This window comes from Lipophrys pholis (genome assembly GCF_963383615.2).
Source record: "Lipophrys pholis genome assembly, chromosome: 10".
NCBI lineage: Eukaryota > Metazoa > Chordata > Actinopteri > Blenniiformes > Blenniidae > Lipophrys > Lipophrys pholis.
This window is the reverse complement of record NC_137640.1, coordinates 20,421,228-20,439,365: the sequence shown is the minus strand read 5'-3', so window position 1 is coordinate 20,439,365 and position 18,138 is coordinate 20,421,228. Positions and strand designations below refer to the sequence as shown.

The 18,138-nt window shown below is 39.1% G+C and overlaps 3 protein-coding genes across 5 annotated transcripts; 2 read left to right on the top strand and 1 right to left on the bottom strand.

The window, feature by feature from the left end:
* LOC308115708 (glutathione hydrolase-like YwrD proenzyme) lies at positions 1 to 9,647 on the bottom strand. Of its 3 annotated transcripts, none has more exons than XM_080473386.1 (12): positions 9,427 to 9,647; positions 8,513 to 8,666; positions 8,282 to 8,435; positions 7,172 to 7,378; positions 5,478 to 5,630; positions 5,319 to 5,409; positions 4,718 to 4,889; positions 3,662 to 3,818; positions 2,935 to 3,117; positions 2,440 to 2,524; positions 1,845 to 1,940; positions 1 to 751 (listed from the first exon to the last, which is right to left on the bottom strand). In XM_080473386.1, the coding sequence occupies exons 1-12, from the start codon at positions 9,524 to 9,526 to the stop codon at positions 606 to 608; spliced, it is 1,698 nt and encodes a 565-aa protein (XP_080329512.1). In that variant the 5' UTR covers positions 9,527 to 9,647; the 3' UTR covers positions 1 to 605. The 3 variants fall into 3 exon arrangements, with proteins under 3 accessions (XP_080329512.1, XP_080329514.1, XP_080329513.1); XM_080473388.1 differs by having other exon boundaries at positions 9,485 to 9,647; XM_080473387.1 differs by having other exon boundaries at positions 9 to 751; positions 3,094 to 3,117; positions 9,427 to 9,640.
* A 1,447-nt stretch (positions 9,648 to 11,094) lies between these two features.
* tm4sf4 (transmembrane 4 L six family member 4) lies at positions 11,095 to 14,395 on the top strand. Its single transcript, XM_080473628.1, has 5 exons — positions 11,095 to 11,532; positions 11,845 to 11,934; positions 12,772 to 12,914; positions 13,107 to 13,290; positions 13,519 to 14,395. Exons 1-5 carry the CDS (start codon positions 11,362 to 11,364, stop codon positions 13,534 to 13,536), a joined length of 606 nt encoding a protein of 201 aa, XP_080329754.1. The 5' UTR covers positions 11,095 to 11,361; the 3' UTR covers positions 13,537 to 14,395.
* A 501-nt stretch (positions 14,396 to 14,896) lies between these two features.
* Positions 14,897 to 17,495, top strand: LOC308115994 (transmembrane protein 69-like). The gene is made up of 3 exons (XM_080473932.1): positions 14,897 to 15,057; positions 15,745 to 15,789; positions 15,867 to 17,495. Exons 2-3 carry the CDS (start codon positions 15,745 to 15,747, stop codon positions 16,629 to 16,631), a joined length of 810 nt encoding a protein of 269 aa, XP_080330058.1. The 5' UTR covers positions 14,897 to 15,057; the 3' UTR covers positions 16,632 to 17,495.
* Positions 17,496 to 18,138: the final 643 nt, after the last annotated feature.

Sequence of the window (18,138 nt, the reverse complement as noted above, 5' to 3'; positions counted from 1 at the left end):
GACAGAGAGACAGAGAGACAGATTTATTCAATTACAAATATGTGAAAATAAGTGACGATTATCTCCGGGGTTTAGAAATGTCACAATTTGTCTGAAAAGAATGTACCACAATATTTTATTTTCCTATTTATGGGTCAAGATTAAAGACAAAGCAAGTGTCACAATCAATCACAAACGACAACATCTTCTCCGCTATTTAAACATTTAGGTTTGAACCACTGAAATCAATCTTTATAATATTACACAAAACTCTTGTTTTTTCACAAATTACAATGGTAAAAACTGATGAACTGGAATCGCACAAGAGAAGCATATCGTCAATACTGATATCAGAGCAGGATGAAATCAGGAACCTCACTGAGGAGTGTTGTTCCTCTTAAGGCAGTGGGCTTTGTGTGTGTGCTGTGAATCTGACTTGTCAATCAATAACCAACACACTAATCATTTGGCAAAATTATCAAGTTCATTAGAAAAAAAAACACAATATCTATCTTCAAGAGAATAGTGAAGCATTGCTCTGCAATCAAGTTGTAGGAATTTCTTTTTGAGTAGTTTCTGAATAGTTTGTCTGATTATTGCATAAACTGAAAAGGTTCCAAAGTTGTCTAGTATCCCAGAGCACATCCGTCAGCTCTGGGATCTGATCCCGCCCACAGCACCCGGGAAGGAGGACCGGCATGAGTGCCAGACTGATTCCACCAATCCCCCACCGTGATGATCTGTCCGCGTCCAAACTGAGACCTCTTGTGTCCTGCCATGTTAACAAAAAGGTCAATGGAAGGGGATCAATAGAGGCCATTAATTCATGTCTAAGAATATTTGTACTGTAACCCAAAATGTTTTGCCTCATTTGCATCAACGTCGTGAGGTGAGTGTTTGTGGTTTATTGGTATCACGCAGGTGTTAAAGTGATTAGAGGAATATGGAGGATACGGATGAGGTACAATTCAGTAAGAAAAAAAAATCACATACAATCATTTTGGGGATATTTTTTTTGAAGTGTTGTTACAGCTTTTCTGGTGTGGAAAACAAGCGCACCTTTGCTAAGGTCCCAGCCGTTCTCAATGGACTGATTTGCCTGCTGGGGGCGTGGCTAAATCTACAAATGTTTGTCATTCATATTTTTTGTGTGTGTGTGTGAAAGCAAATGAAACAACCCATATGAAAAGGAACCATCCGTCTGCTTGTCTTTATTGAATATTAATATTATATATAATAATTCTTCTGACTACAGCTTTAATATAGCATTGTTTAACAAGTATTACCCCCCAAAATTGGGAATATTCACTTTATTCACAAGCACAAATCTGTCCGTAAAGTCGACAATGTCTTTTAATACTCTGAAATCTACTTCACTACAGTGTTTGTTGCTATTGCACAACAACAATACTGCTGGTTCAACAACTAAACTGACAGTCTGTGTGATACAGAACACTGATGGCCTTAATACACGTGACCCCTCGATGAACTCCCTGAAAGTTGACTCAGTCCGCGGAGGGAAGAGGAACAAAACATACGTCCTGTTTGCAACAGGAAGGATGACAGTTCCCATGGTCTTAATGCCACAGAGGAAACCAGATGTTTCAGTGGCAGTCTCATTGCTTTATGGACGTTACTATACTAGACATCAAAATAACAGTCCAGGTAGCTCATTAACTTTTGACTGTGTTACATGTGACCTGAGGTTCAGAACAAACGGGAAACATGACCATGACATACGTGCACAAGAAGAAATGTTTTTTAAGTTTCTATTGGTTTAAGTTATCCGCCTGTTACATAAGTGATGCTGAAGTAATAACATGCGATCATCTGAACTAATGAGTTGTGTGTATAAACACATGTACCTCGAACTGGCCAGTTGACTTTGTGACCCCGTCTTTCCAGTTCCTCAGCCACCTCCTGATCGACCCCTTCCTCCAAATTGACTTTCCATTGGTCAACTGGGAACACATAACCAATAAAAAATAGATTTTTAATAATATGAAAGTTTTATGTGAAATCAAGGCAGGTTTTATAGAATCTCTTGAAGTGTCATTATGAGTAAATATGGTATGAATTTAAAAATAATACAGTTAATAAGAAAAATGCCAACTACCAAGCTTTTGAGTATGACTGGATTACACAAACTAGAAACCTAACCACTCAATGAGATGGATTTTAGTGATGTTTTTGCAAACACTCACTTAAGATGGATTTTTTTTCTCATCTAAAAGTAAAAAACTATAAAACAAATGCAGGTAGGTGACATTTAAAAAAATAATGTTTAACAATTGTATATAATTAAGACAGTAGGGTAATGAAAGCCATGGAAGTCCAAATATTACATTATTAGTACATTGATATAACAACACATTGTTAATAGAAGAAATGATCATGTAATGCAGGATAAATACTGAAGTATGTTTGAATAGTGTGTATGTGCTTTTTGGGGGGACAAACCTTTGTGGTCATACTGAACGTATACTCTGGGTGCATCCAAAGCTCGTTGGGGATTCATTTCAAACTCCAACATATTCAGTAAGACCTTCACACACAAAGCAAAAATTATAATTCTCAACAATCTAGCCATCCATCCATCAGTACTGCTTAATCAATCCAGAGAGGTTAGAGTCAGTTCCGTCCGAGTATGAGTGATGGGAGGTAAGCCCTGGACAGCTCGCCAGTTCATCGCATTGCAAACATGAGAAAACGACAACACACACTCACATTCACACATACAGGCAAAATTTAGATAGACGAGTCAACCTTTAACCTTTTTGAACTGAACTGGAGTAGCCAGAGTGCTCCCCTGGGAGCCCCAAATGAGCCATTGCTCAAACATGAAGCCTAGTCAAATCAATAATGATCATGCCGAAACGATTCATTTAAAATCATGATATAGCCAATAATAATTGTACTTTTATAAACGCTATCTACGTTCCACCTGTCTGTCACCTGGATGTGCCCTTGTGGTTGCATGAAAGCCCCCATCACCCCAAAAGCAGCAAGGAGTCGTGGTTTTTGTGATTTGGCTGGAGAGTCAGTGAGGAGGGCAGGCATTATGGTGTGGTACGGTCGTTTCCCCCCAGCAACACAGTTATTGTCGGTACGGACCAAGGAGAAGCCGGCACCACGATTCTATGAGAGACCAGAAATCCTTTGTCAGGACAAATATATCATGACACATCTCAGTTATCAACCCTTTATTTTCAAATAATTGTCTTTGGAAAACAGTGGAAAAAAAGAGTAGGTAGTTGGTTATAAAATATGAAAATGTGCATTTGTTTGACGTCAACCTTATTTTACATGTCATTTAAGCACAAATAACTCAAGACAAATCTCAAAGTCAATAAATACGCCTCCCAATGTATACAAACACTTTTATATTATTGTATTTGCAGTGCCTATAAAAGCTTTAGCAACACCTTATATAATGTATAGACATGCAAAAAGACATGCAAAAAGTGGAAAGAGATGATCTATGGGCTTCCATAACAACCATGTCTTTGACAAATTTAATTTCAAGGATTCTATTTGAATATGTTTGTAATTATTATCTCAATAAAATGACTTCAATATTTCACTAAAATACACTAAAAGCAAGTTGCAAGACAATGCAAATGTGTTTTATGTTACCACACAATCCACAAAATGAATAAAGACTCTTTCTGGCCCTTCTGACCTGCAGTGGAAAGCCGCAGTCTTCTGGGACGAGCCCGGTCCCAAAGTTTGCATAGATGCTGTTGACAAATGAACATGCGTTGCCATGGCCGTCAATTACACAGAAATAGACGGTGTCGCTTCCTGTCATCTGGCCGGGCTCCATGCGCTCCATCACCCTACAGATCAACACACAGACGAAATACAGATAAATGACGGTAACAGAGAGGATTTCAACGAATGGCATGTTATTGCTGGTGAACCCTGGACTTTGAAATGTCCGTAAAAGCTGTGGCTAAAAAGAGCCCGTCTCAGTCCATCCGTCCTTAACACTTTCTCCAGAGGCACAAGAGAGAGGGACAACCAGCATCCCTCTGGGGCATGAGAGCCAGCAGTGTACCAAATGGCAGCTGAAATGATCAGGTCACACTGACCGAGACTTATCCCAACAACACAGCCTGTCAAAGAAAGAACTGGATCAACATTTACTGTTCAATCTACCTCAGTCTCAAGTGCAAAACAACAACAACGCTCCAAAACTGTTTTATCCGACTGAACACCAGAGTAATTTAGTATATATTATGAATATACAATTCCACTTGTAGATATCATGAGGCCAGGTTTTTAAACATGGTGACATTTTAAGGGATTCACGTATATATTTATTCACTGAAATGTACATGTGTGTTTTTTGGTGATTAAGTCTGTTGTGAAATACAAATCAACTCAACAATAAAAACTGAAAGATAAATAACGATGGCTACTTACGAAAAACGCAATACCACAGAATATTAGTCTGCGTGTTAATGTGCAAGTACGCATGTCAACAGATGATTGTGTTTCTTCTATAATTTAATTTAATCTTTCATTGTTATCTGTGTATTTGTCATATGATCTGAAGTTCAAAGTCTAAAGAGCTGCCCAGGGAATACACATTGTTGGCAAATTACACACCCGATGAGGGACGAGGTAAAAAAGGGCCAATCGTTAAGGTCAGGGGAAGTAAAAGCTCTGCAGTCATATCTAAAGTCAACAGAAAATGACTGGTATACACTGGTACACACGCACACACACACACCTCTCCATGCTTATGTGTTGTGCTTGCTGGTGGCTGTAGCTCTTGGACATTAGGGTTTCCAAAGGGACGGTCACATGTTCTGGGTCGCTCACGTAGCGCTGAGCATCTGTTAGCGCCAAACGAACAGCCTCCACCAATACATGGATGTAGTCGGCACTATTATGGCCTATGGCTGCACACAAACAAATGGATTATTGCACATAATTATTGGAGGTAGACATCCGGTGCCTTCTTGAAACGTGAGCTTACATTTGAAAGACTTACCAATTACATAAACATAAAAATGCTGCACGTAAAAAAGATAAACGTGACAAAAGAAATGAATTAGCAGTCGTGGCTACTATTGGGTGAAACATATTTATGGATTCACTTTTGGTCATCTGACCTTAATCCATCATATATGATATTGGAAAATGGTTTTGATTTCTTGTTCAACAATGATAAGAGTAATGCAACAAGCAGCATAAATATTTGAAATCTTGAAAGCTCTGGAGAATTGGATTGTATTTAATCACCCTATAGTTCTTCCAAGTGCTCGAATCAAATATTCAACACATTATTTTACATAATGGTGGCACAACAATAGTGTTGCTGTTGTTACCTTTAAGTTGAGGGAAGTGCTCCAGTATGTTGAGTAACATTAAGGCGGCCAGTCCCTGACAGTTGGGAGGAAGCTCCCACAGTCGCACACCCTGAATACATAAGAAAGTCAATCACTCTGCTTATCACAGTATCAAACGAAAGAAAATTATTTCCTGACCTTATAATCTGTGCTTATAGGAGTGATGACCTCACTATCATGGCGGCTGAGGTCATCTAATGTCATGACGCCTCCGTTTTGGTCGACGGCATCGACGATGGCTTGGGCAACTCTGCCCTGGTAAAAAGCCGGCTTGCCATGCTCCCCCAGCGCCTGTGAATGGATCAGTCCATTAAATATTATCTTCATCAAGCAATCACAGAAAATATTATTATCACTGTATTCTTTAATGAATCACCCCCTTAAGCCTATATTGTGTCTGTCCATCAACAACTTTTAAAACCACAAAAAAGCACACAACTAAAATGACAGTTGGCAAGAGGAATGTGGTATTTAAATGGGCGTAGCACGACTGTTGCATGTGTTCTTCAGTGTAATCAATGTAATTCAATGAAATGAAGGGCGTTGGGTAAATGTGTGACTTTTCCTGACACAGGAAGTGACACACTGTCATTGTGGAGGAGTGACCATTATGACGCCTTGAAAACCCCCAGTCAATGGGGTGAGGTCACTGCTATTGTTTCTACCGCTTCAGGAAAGTTAATGTTTGTGAGCGTGTCCATGTGTCTAGAGAGAGCCGACATGGGCGGACTTGATGTTTTCCTGCATTACATATGCATGAGTGTTTCATGTAGTAATCCACCATCAAGCGTCAATCAATGCGTGCTTTAGTGGTGACGCACAGGCCGACAAACGCACACTCACATGAACTCGTAGAGACCCCAGCCACACTCAGAGTCGATGTTCTTTTATAGATATTACAACATCCAGCCAATACATGTTCACTTCTTTGATATTTTTTGGAGACCGTGTGATATAAATCTCACACAATCCTTAGATGGATGCTGAAGGCTGTGGAGTTACCGATGCCTTAACCAGTGTGCACTTATTTAGAGGTGTCAGCTGTGGTCATTTTGAATGATGAAGGTAATAAATATTACCTAGAGATTCATTGCAGGAAATATATCACAAGACTAACCCTAACCCAATGAAAGCACTATATTTATGTGTCACTAGCAGTCCAATTAAATTGACTAGTAATCTGAGCAATAAGGAGGAGAGAAACAGTGTGATATGTGTAGCAAAATTTGTTTTTTGTCATATATTAGTGAGTTTAAAATCATATGAGGCAACTCAACACAGAATAGGAGAGAAATACACCCAATGATATTAGACAAGATATGTTCAAACTAATTTCAAGTACTACACCTCAGAATAAAGCAGTAAAGCACAAGACCACAGCTTGACGTCGGATGTACATAGAACCGATTTAATGTTTGCCTTAAAGTCAAAACTATATCATTGCTTACACATTTTTAACCAACTCCACCTACACATCCCAACAATTTCCTTCTGCCTATCCACTGTTTTCTTTACAAATGTGTTTGTACCCTGAAGACAATCTGTGTTTGATGTGTTCCACTTCCTCACCTTGCTGCTTTGCTTACAACCATATAATTTATAATCCTTCTTCCTTATTTTACTTCCACATTATGTCAAACATTCAAATGGGTTCAGGGTTGAATTCCCACCAACCCCTGGGGTGCAGCTAAGGTCATCCTTTAATCAGAGCCAAGTTGAGTTTGAAGAACCTAATATGGCCGTGGACCTGGGTGTGGTTACTCTAAAGCACTACATGTACCTGCTCACTTACTGCCATGGATGTGTTTTACTCTCAAATTGTAAGAATTTACCTTCAGCACGTGAGCCAGGGATGTGTTCCTGAATATTTGTCCACATTTGGGCGCATGACCATCAATCAGTAAGTCCCCACTGAGTTCCTTCCCATCATCTCGTAGAGCTGACACAGATTTTTCCCAGTGGTGAGCTGTTACTTCTGCCACAGGAAATCCCTCTTCAGCAAGCTTCACCGCCCCACTCAGCACCTCATGCAGGGACAGCTGGGGAAACAGCCGAAGGAAACACGTGGTTATTACAGGAAACTTTACTGAGCAGGAAGGGTGAGTCGTTGTTAAATAAGTGTGAACGTGTAGTGACCAAAACTCCTTTGCAGCTTTCACTGAAAAAAAATGTATGTGATTTTCTTTTATCAATATCTGAGCGAGAAAAGACATTTTTCTCTTGAGTACAGTGATATTTATATTTCCACTGTGTCAAATGCTCACTCGTGATTATGAACTACTTAGATACTGAGAAGGCTCTTTGAAATATTTGTAGCTGCAAGTGAAGAAGCTCACCCAAATAAACACAGATCAACAAAAGGTCTACTGAACCGAGCAACTCTCAGGAGGTAAAGCGGTCCAAAAGATGGATAAGCTTGAGCTCGCCCTTTCAAGCAAGTTTTTCAACAAACTCACTAAAGAATTTTATGATTCCCCCATAGGAATCAGGTCAATAAATGTGATACTTTTCCCCAAAACAAAAAAAAGTAATGAACATTTGGAAATAACAGTACTTTTGTATGTCTTGTGGAAGTATTCTAAGTTTTTATAAATCAAATGTTTTCATTTGTTGTCATTTTTTCTTTACAAAACTTCAGGCTTTTTTCAACACACACAAAAAATGTGACAAGTCGGTTTTAGTTAATTTTAGCGCTATCTCGGATACATTTTCGAAGACCTGGTAAAATTCTTCCTCAATTGGTCATGTTTACATCAAGTAAAAAAAAAAAAAACATCAGTTTTTGTGAATACTGACGTAACCAAATTAAAGGGTAGTACAGTGTTTATGCTGAAGTGTTAATAAAAGGTCATATACTCTAAAATCATATTAGAGTGCCTTTAGCTAAAACGGGTTGCTATAATACACGCCAGCACAAATGTCACAAATGAATACAGACAAACCCTGTGACTTCCAAACATCTGAACAGTGTCACACCAGCATGCAGGGGCCCCTGGCACTGTCACATTCAAGGCATCAAACACTGAAGGAGGGGCCTCCGCAGTGTAACCACGACCTTCCATGAAGTCCAGGGTCTGAGCTTGAGGGGAACGACCACTGAGGACACAGAGAGCAGGTCAGATCAGGGCTTTCTGAGAGCAGGAAAGATAGGAAGCCAATAAATGAATCTCCACCTTCCATTAATCCCGCCGATCTCTCCAGTTTTTCCATTGTAGAATAAGCAGAAAGCGTCTCCACCCGGACCGGTGCTTCCTGGCTCTGTTACTGCCAGAGCTGCTGCTATAGCGACCGCAGCATCTGCTGCATTGCCACCTCTCTTCAAGATATCTGAACACAAACACATCTTTGAATTACTCCTCAATAACAGCAGCAGTCGCCTCCAAAAGCACAATACAATTTGGTCTTGTTTAAGTGGTTGAATAATGAAATGATGGAGGGGAGCTTTGCAAGATACCTCAGTAAAAATGTCCAGATAATTCCAATAACAGAAGGCTAAATGGCACATCTGCCAGTTGATAGACCCTTTATATTGGTGAGGTGTTTAAAACCATGACACAGAGTGATTATTAAACAACAAGAAGGTGTGACTTTATTGTCTGTACATTGCGTTTATAATTGCTAATTTATGGTTGACAAATGTTACTGTATAAAACTCATCCTATTTCAACATTTCTACTTTTGTCTTTGATTGATCATCATCTGCAGTACACTCAGTACTTTTTAGTATTTGGGTCATCAATTAACCTCACATGCTTGTTTTTGGACTGTTGGAGGAAACTCAAACACACGGGGAGATCACGCAAACTCCACACAGAAAGGTACTCTTTTTCTTTGAGAGTTTGAGGTATTTGTAGCATTATTTTAAACCATTAAATGCATCTAAACTTTGATAAACTACATTGCACAACTTTAGTGTCTCTACTGTGCAGCAGCACAATACAAGAGAGGAGGGACAATAGAAGCTCACCCCGTAAAACAGTGTCAATCAACCAGATAAAAAAAATTTAATTCTGAATTTATAGATATAAGGGGAACTTTTTGAGGGGTTGTGACTGGGCTGTCTCCATGGTAACCGCAGTGAACTCACCCAGCCCCACGAGCGAAGCTATCTGCTGGCTGGACGCCACACATCCGTGCAAACATACCACAGGAGACCTCCGAGAGGAGAAGGTCAGGTCGGTGCCCATCCCTCTGCGACTACCAGCAAATCCCGGGCGGAAAAAAAATGTCTCAGTGAGGGAACAAGGTTACACCGTTTCAGACTTTGAACTTAGCATCGATTACTTGATTATCGATCACATAGACTGCAACCAGGACTTCAAGCCCAGAGTAGAAGATCGCAGATTACATCGATTCCAAGAAAAGGAAATTACTTGTAATCGTTTCTGTTGGTTAATTTCGTAATATTTACGAATAAAGTTAGTCATTTGTTCATCAACGAGGAAAAAAATACTAACGTATATTTTTCTCTTAACATTAATATGATATAAAACCCACCATTTTGTACGTTTTGTTCCTTGTTTTAAATCTAGTATATTATATGAAAAAAATATAATATACTAAACTAATATTTTATTAATTTTATTAAGCAAATTCGTTGTTCCATTTTGACCCATCCTATTTCCAGGATGCAGAAGCGCAGCCACATGGATTTTTAGGTGCTCAGTAGAACTGATTTAGATCAAGGGTCCTGCTCGGGACCAACAGTGATGAACTGTCCACTGAGGGAAATAGTTAATTTAAACTAGACCTCAAGACATTCTGACAGAATTATCATTTATTGCCAACTAATAGAAATATATTTTGGCTTCAGCAAACTGTGACACTATTAAATAATTAGATAAAAGTGAACATTTATAACCTGTATGGTATAAAAACAATATGGAAGCACCAACGTGTGTGGTTGTATTTATTATTTAAATATTACACTATTTTAAGCCTAAGTTCTTGTGGAGTACATGTTTTGTGAGAAAAGCCTTCTTTCTGCATGTCTTCTGCACATTTACTGACTCCCCATATAAGTAGAAGAAGAAAAAACTTTATTAATCAAAGATGGGATTGACTGTGAAGTTATCAACAGTGGTTGAAGATAAAGGTAAATGTAGACATTTAGAATTTCAAAACTGTAAGTTTGGTTTTAGCGCAATAAATATATATACTATTTGTGTGTTGTTTGTTTTATTCAACATTGGCCAAACCTAAATATGAACTTGCTAAAACTCAAACGTTTTTTATGATTTACTTTGTAGAATACAGCAGGATCTAATTGAAGAAAAGGATGAAAAGGTTGTGACCTTTTTCCAGCTATGTAGTTAATTGATTACCAAGCGAGAACTTATTTATTCCTCTCCTATAACTTTGAGACACCTTTTTAGAGAAACATTGTCCTAAAATAGTCATTCATGTCCTGCATGTCTGAAATCGGTCTGTCTTAATTAAAACTAAACCTGTTGTTAGATGCAAATCAGCCACAATGGCTGTGCTATATTGACCAGCTGCCTGCCACTTCCTCTTATGTCTCCAGGTACACAAAACAGACTGTAGAACATTAACCATTGTGTCTTCGATTATGTGTCTTTGTGCACACACAGGTATGTTATTCTTCAATAAAGGCCCCCTGTGTGTGTTTGCACATTGTGTGTATTTCTGTGTGAGAGAGATATTGCCATATCACATCTGGTTTATGTAAACCTGGAAGAGAGAGGAGGGCAGATGGGGGGGCTATAAATGTCCAAATGAAGGACCAACCACCCTCAGAAACAGGGCAGGTGAAACAAACAGCATCTACTCATTTCCACTCCAAAGGTCTACACCAAGAGCTGCTGTATTTTTCTTTTGACTGCTTCTCCAACTTTGTAGTTGTCCCCCAAGTGGTGTAGACAAAAACTGGCCTGGGTCAAATCTTGAAAATAGTTTCAGATTATTTACCTGGGAGACAGGCCTCGGTGGAGTGGTTTAAGGTTCACAAGATACTTCTCTAACCTCAGGAGTTGTTGGTGTTAGAGGCCGTTTCAGAGCCAAAATGTGTTCAGGTAACTTTGCCAAATGTCTGGGGATCAGTTTGCTGCCTCTGTCCATTGCATGTGTGCTTTGCAACATCCTGCTGTTTTTCCCCGGCGGGAAGCATGTGGACAGCTCAAAAATCACTGATGAGGTATTTTACTGTGGCGGCATCGTGGGATCTGGAGTGCTGGTGAGTGTGTTACTGAGATGCAAAATTCTGCTTTTGTGTCCATTTTTAAAAAAGAAAAGTACTGGCATGTGCTGTGCTAGTGATGCATCCTCCGTGACATTTGTTTCTGTTAGAAATGGAAATTATAATTCCAATAATTCGTTATTCCTACTGCGACTTGTTTTAATCATTAGTTCACATTTTATAATAGTATAAATAGTGTCGTATGATTATATATAATAACAAAAAATCCTTAGAATTTCTTTCTTCTATCTATTTGTCTATATATTTCCTCTTATCGTGCTGTGGATTTTTGGTGCGTTTGGGTGGCAGATGATCTTCCCAGCACTGGTCTTCCTGGGTCTGAAAAACAATGACTGCTGCGGTTGTTGTGGCAATGAAAGCTGTGGAAGGAGGTTTGCGGTGAGGCCATTTTTTACTTTAATGTTGCAACATGATAAAAACTATTATTTACAGGAGAAGTTTTCAAAAGTTGAGCACAAATCCAAATGACACTCTAAGCACAAGGAGACTGGAAAGTTTGTCTTAAAAGAAATTCAACTAGATCTCTTATAGTGTGGGGCAGCAGACAAAAATGTATTTTTGACTGTAAAACATTTTTACAGTCTGCGGAAAACAGGTATGGGGAAAACACGACTGACAGCCACACCCTGGCTGTGTATACCTGTGGATATACACAGCCACGGTTTATTTCTGCTCTAACTTTGCTGCTTGTATGGATTCAACAGAGTGAAAAATTTTTTTTGCACCCAAACAATTTTACTAATATCTACCAGGTGAATTATGATTAGTTAATCTGGTCATTGTGATAACCTTTTTGCATGAATGAACAAAACACCCCAACCTTGATCCAAGTTGCAACACGTGTGAAAAGACACGTAAATATTAATAAGAATTCGATCATTGGAGCACGAAATTCCCCTGGCGGTAGTTTCACATGACCTTCTCTCATAGAGCAGGTCTTGTTCTGCCACACACATACAGATCAATATTCCAACAATGGCTAAGCGTGTGAGTGCAAAAGAAAAAAGAAAAAAAAAATCAGCAAACAAAAAACTAACAAAAGATTACTCACACATTTAAGGCATCTCAGTCACCCAGTGTTGGCCCTATTCATGGCCCCACGCCTGGTCTCTCGGCACTGGGAAAATAACATCATTATTTAGGGGGTTTAATTGGAAATTGTTGCATGTATTGATTCACTATGTGAGTGGTTGTACTTTCTTTCTCTCTCTGCAGATGCTGAGTTCTATACTCTTTGCGGCTGTTGGTGTTTTAGGGGCAGGTTACTCTGTTATAATTTCTGGTGTGGCTATTAACAAAGGACCAAAGTGTAATACCAGTGCAACATCGGAAAAATGGGAATATCCCTTCTCAGCTGGGTGAGACAAACAAAATTGTGAAATGTTTACACGTGCAATTTGCCCTTCAACTTGTGCTTACATCACCATTGTATTGATGTACATGTTTCTTTCACTTATAATGCATATATCTTTAGTATAAACTAGTCGGTACCATCACTTGATGTCTACATTTTATAAAATTTGACACTTTATTCTCACCACCTCCCTCAGGAATTATCTATCCGAAACGAATATGTGGACAGAGTGCAAACCGTCGTCCGTGGTATCCTGGCACCTGACTCTGTTTTCCATGCTGCTGATATTCGGCTTGATCCAGATAGCGCTATGTGCAGTGCAGATGGTGAACGGCCTGTTGGGAGCCTTGTGTGGGGACTGCTGTGGCTGCTGTGGAGGGGTCAGTGTGTGTGTGTGTGTGTGTGTGTATGTGTGTGTGTGTGTGTGTGTGTGTGTGTGTGTGTGTGTGTGTGTGTGTGTGTGTGTGTGTGTGTGTGTGTGTGTGTGTGTGTGTGTGTGTGTGTGTGTGTGTTGTGTGTGTGTGTGTGTGTGTGTGTGTGTGTGTGTGTGTGTGTATAAATTCCTTAAAGCAATCCACATTACACTGTTATTATTGTTTGTTTTTCAGAGTGATGGAGCTGTCTGACTGCTTCCTGCAGCTATGAGAGTCTGAGGATGCCCCCCACCCCCATCCAAGGATTATTTTCTACCTTTAAACACTGAAATTATAAGCGATGTCATTAATGGCTTACTAATGACAGTGAAGAGTTTATTTTATTTACAGTGGAAATGATAGAGCTATTTAAGGGTTTTCTATGCATTAGCATCCATCTATTGCACTCTTTCTGTACTTATTTCTAACTGTTAATGACTTTTTTTTTCATTTTCTTTGGGGTGTTTTTTTAAATGCTTTTCATAATTTTTACAATAAAGGTTTTTTCTTTAAAGTTGCATGTAAGTGATCAAATAAAGATCTTATATTTGATTTGGTCTCCTCAGTAGTGATAATAGTAAATGGAACTGCAATACACGACTGCTCATTTTATTTTTATTTTTATTTTTTTTTCTCATTCGACAAAACTAAAGCATCAATTTTACGGTGGCCGAGAAGGACCAACAACACAACACACCAACAAAAGCCACAACACAACAACAAAAGCCGCAACACAACAACAAAGAGTCGCAACACAACAACATAAGCCACAACACACCAACATAAGCCACAACACAAAAACAAAAGCCACAACACACCAACAAATGCCACAACACAACAACAAAAGTCACAACACAAAAACAAAGAGCCGCAACACAACAACAAAAGTTATCAAAAGTTCTCCGACTGCTGCGGCATTTTGTTGTTGCGTCGTGGCTTTTGTTGGTGTGTTGTGTTGTTGGCCCTTCTGGCCAACCATACCAATTAGTACAAACTTTGTCGTTCATAAGAAACTGTCTTTGCATGAGTGCCTCCTGCTGGGTTATTTGTCGAATAAACCGAATGTGAAGCCAACTTGTATCCACGTCCCCTGCTTCTATATGTGGCGTAGTTTTTACATTAATGTAAGTAAAAGTGCATAAATTCATTCAATTATGAATTTCACAAAACGATTCACGAAATCCAAACACATAATACACTTCATACGTTTTGATATCCTAAATATAGAAGCAAACCAACATATTTGTGTGTGTTTGCTTTTATTATTATTATCATCATTATTATTATTATTATTATTATTGATGTTCATGTTGTTATTGGTTGCTGTGCATATTCTGAAACGTGTGCATTTGCATTAACCGTGACTTGTCATGTCAATCTTCCTGTTACAGAAAGTTTCCAGAAAGGTTAACAAAAAAGTTATTTCAGAAAAGTACAATATGTGAAGCTCAATGCGCATCTCTTTCGCCTTTTTAAGCCTTTTTTAAAGCTTCACTCATTAGTTGAGCAAAGCTGGGGTGCTATTTTAAAATGGTGTGGTGGAGGCGGAACGATTGTTCGTTGAACACGGAATACATAAAGCCGTGCACCTGCTCAGAGGAAGGTCGCTGCTCGCTGTCTCTTAACACGAGTTTCTTAAGGTGTTTGTTTTTAACCTGAAAGCGAAGTTATTGTGTCTTAAAACCGTACTGTCGCTTCACGTGGTGAACGGGGAGGAACGTTAGCTGCCAAAAGGTCTGTACTCCTGTCGTTTCAACAGATTTCAGATGATCAGGATTACTTTTGCTGTCTGACCACAACATCGTGTCACATGTTTTTCCTCCCAAGATTTATGGTGTTCTTGCTTTATATTATATTATATTGTATGTGTGGCGTTTGCATGTTCTCCCCGTGTGTATGTTGGTTTCCCCCGGGTTCTCATACCAGATTCTTCCCACAGTCTAAAAACATGCATTTGAGGTTAATTGGTGACCCTAAGTTGCCCCGAGGTGTGAATGTGAGCGTGTGTGGACAGGTCGCCAGGCCATCACAGGGTAAACATAAAGAGACCAGAGTGTAACCTGCCCTCACTCATAGTAAACTGGGATTGTCTCCGGTGCAACATGTTTGAATTTTTCACTTTTGTGGAGAAAAACAACCCAAAATGTCCACCATTTGGCAATTGTATTAAATGATAGTCTCAATTGTGTAAATATAAATACACCAGTTGCCTGCTTTGCCGTGACATACAATATACCAATATGTCTGATAGCATAATGTTTGAGTCTGAAGTGTAAATGATCATGTGAAATTTACCTTTGTCATTTTTAACTTCATGGTTTTTTCTATATAAATATTCTTCTGTTTGACAGATGACATAGATTAAATTGTGTGTTTTTGATTTTTTTTCTCTCCTCCTGAACATGTTTCCTTCTTCACTAGATGTTCTCTTCAGTACTTAAACGAAGCTGCTTTGCAACCCACAAGGTAACTGCCCCTCAGCTATTGCTTTTCATAGTTTATTGTTTTCAAATTTACTGATACTTTTTGAATTTCTTTTTCAGTTGTTGCATTGGTCAGGTCCTCCACAAAGATTCTGGACATCAACGCTTAATGTATCTTCGCATGGTGGAGCTGTCTCCTCGTACAGGCTCCCATCTTCAGAGACGGCATCCGGACATGCCAGACCCTGCACTGCACTTGGTTTCAGGACTGAGCTGCTCCACGAAGTAAAGACAAGTGCTGCTTTGTGTTGGATTAGAAGAGAATGTTTCCATTCCTCTGCTGTGAGACTAAAGAAGCGAGTAAAGCCTGAACCTCCTCCAAGAGAACTGGATCTACTGCGATACGACTTCAAGAACATTTGGGAGGGCCCCAAACCAGCCCTCTACCTGGGCTTCGCTGGGCTGATCCCCTTTGTCTGCCCCCCTCTGTTCATGGCTGTGACGGAGAACTACTACCCAGAGCTGGCTTACGCTCAGCTGGCCTATGCTGCCTCCATTGTTTCTTTTCTGGGTGGAGCCAGATGGGGATTCGCACTCCCTGAGAGCAGCCCAGCCAAGCCGGACTGGATCAACCTGGCCAACAGTGTGGTTCCTTCTCTGTTAGCCTGTGTGACCATGCTCATGAGCAACAGCATCACCCCTGCAGTTATGACGGTTATCATAGGACTTGGAATCTCGCTACATTACGATCTGTCTCTGCTTCCCACTTATCCCAGCTGGTTCAAAGCCCTGCGCACCATCCTCACCGTTGTGGCATCTTTTTCTCTTATTGGTACGCTGTTAATGAATGGCATATTCCTGGAAAAGAAACTGTTTGGAGACTGACAATATTTCAGCGGTTAATAATTTTTGTTTTAAATTAATATTTTGCGTCTTCATTTGGGCAACGTGACATCAAGGTTTTCATACTGTCCTATTTATGAAGTTGAATGCTCTTGTCATTGTTTTCTGTGATGTCATCTATGTAAGGAAAAGATTATGACTTGTGTGCATATTTCCTGAAATAAATTGACACTCAGTAGTGTCAGTATTTTCTTTAACTGTTCAATTTTCACTTTATTGTATGAAAAAATAATGAAAGTTCAATATGAAAGAATATTAACTTACAGTCATGCCAATATAGCTGCAAGCAATATTTTTAGTTTCTAAAACGAGTGTCCACTACCAAAACTGGTAATGAGTTTATCTTACATCAACTAAGTAAACATGTACTCCTATTAACCTACACTACTTAATGGGCAAAATTGTTAGACTTTTTCATATTCCTGCAGCTGCAGGAAGAGAACACAATAACAGTTATAACCAGTCCGTTTCGCTTGCGTCCAGTACCCAGTCAAATTCTTTTGAAGGCTTTATTGAAGTGCTGAAATTGAGCTACTTTTGAAATGATTGGTTTGTCAGACACAAAGACTAATATCAATACCCTGATTATTTTAAAGATAAACGGATGCATTGTGAGTTATGAAAAGGGGTTTTCTCTTTCCACATATAACAATCTCATCTGCGTTGCATCCCCTGTGTCACACTCAGGAATTTCCATTAAGTTACATTATATTACACTTGTATCCGGTCTTCCTCCCACACATGGTCATTGTACTGCCACTGAGTTATAGTCACCTTCTGGTTGTTCCTGACCAGCCTGGTGAATGTGATTTTTAAATAATGAATCAAATAAACAATGTTGGCTATATGATGTGTGACAGTGAAAAAAACAAGTAAGCGAGTTGTATATTATATACAGTATCTATGCTTGTGGGCACCTGGACTAACGGAGCTCACAATTGTGATCCCACAAACCCGTGGAAAGAAGATTAATGTGAAACGTACCAAACATGGTGATTAAAGTACTTTTGAGCTCAAAAGTAAAGCTTTTAGTTTAGGGATTGTTCACAAACAAAACACTTAAATTGAAGATTTTAGCTCAACTGTAACAAACTTTCTCTTTGAGAATAAATTCAGGCCTTTCTCTCCACAGGTTTTACTGGGGCCCATCAGGAAATTCATTTGCACATCACAGTGCACAAAGGTAATCCATTCACTATACGTTAGGTAAATTGGGTGAAAGACAGTGTTGAAATAAGCTACTAATCTCGAAAAGAATAGTTTAATATTCCCAGAGGGACATTGTTTGTAATGGTTCTCCACACAGAAAAGAACACATGCAATAATTACAATAGAAGTTAAAATATCAATAAGAGAATTAAAATTATATATTTTATAATATTATGTACATTATATGCAGGGTGACTGGCATAAGAATAGAGAATGAAATTAAGAGGAAAACCGCTATTTACAAAGTGGAGTTATAGAGTTATTTCCACAGGAATGAAGG

Coding starts and splice junctions, on each gene's coding strand:
- tm4sf4 (XM_080473628.1), top strand. CDS start 11,362: ATGTGTTCAGGTAACTTTGCCAAATGTCTGGGGATCAGTTTGCTGCCT. Junction 11,533..11,844: donor TCGTGGGATCTGGAGTGCTG/GTGAGTGTGTTA, acceptor TTTGGGTGGCAG/ATGATCTTCCCAGCACTGGT. Junction 12,915..13,106: donor GAATATCCCTTCTCAGCTGG/GTGAGACAAACA, acceptor CACCTCCCTCAG/GAATTATCTATCCGAAACGA.
- LOC308115708 (XM_080473386.1), bottom strand. CDS start 9,526: ATGGGCACCGACCTGACCTTCTCCTCTCGGAGGTCTCCTGTGGTATGT. Junction 5,631..7,171: donor CCCTGGCTCACGTGCTGAAG/GTAAATTCTTAC, acceptor ATCCATTCACAG/GCGCTGGGGGAGCATGGCAA. Junction 752..1,844: donor AGTCAACTGGCCAGTTCGAG/GTACATGTGTTT, acceptor TTAACATGGCAG/GACACAAGAGGTCTCAGTTT.
- LOC308115994 (XM_080473932.1), top strand. CDS start 15,745: ATGTTCTCTTCAGTACTTAAACGAAGCTGCTTTGCAACCCACAAG. Junction 15,790..15,866: donor GCTGCTTTGCAACCCACAAG/GTAACTGCCCCT, acceptor TTTCTTTTTCAG/TTGTTGCATTGGTCAGGTCC.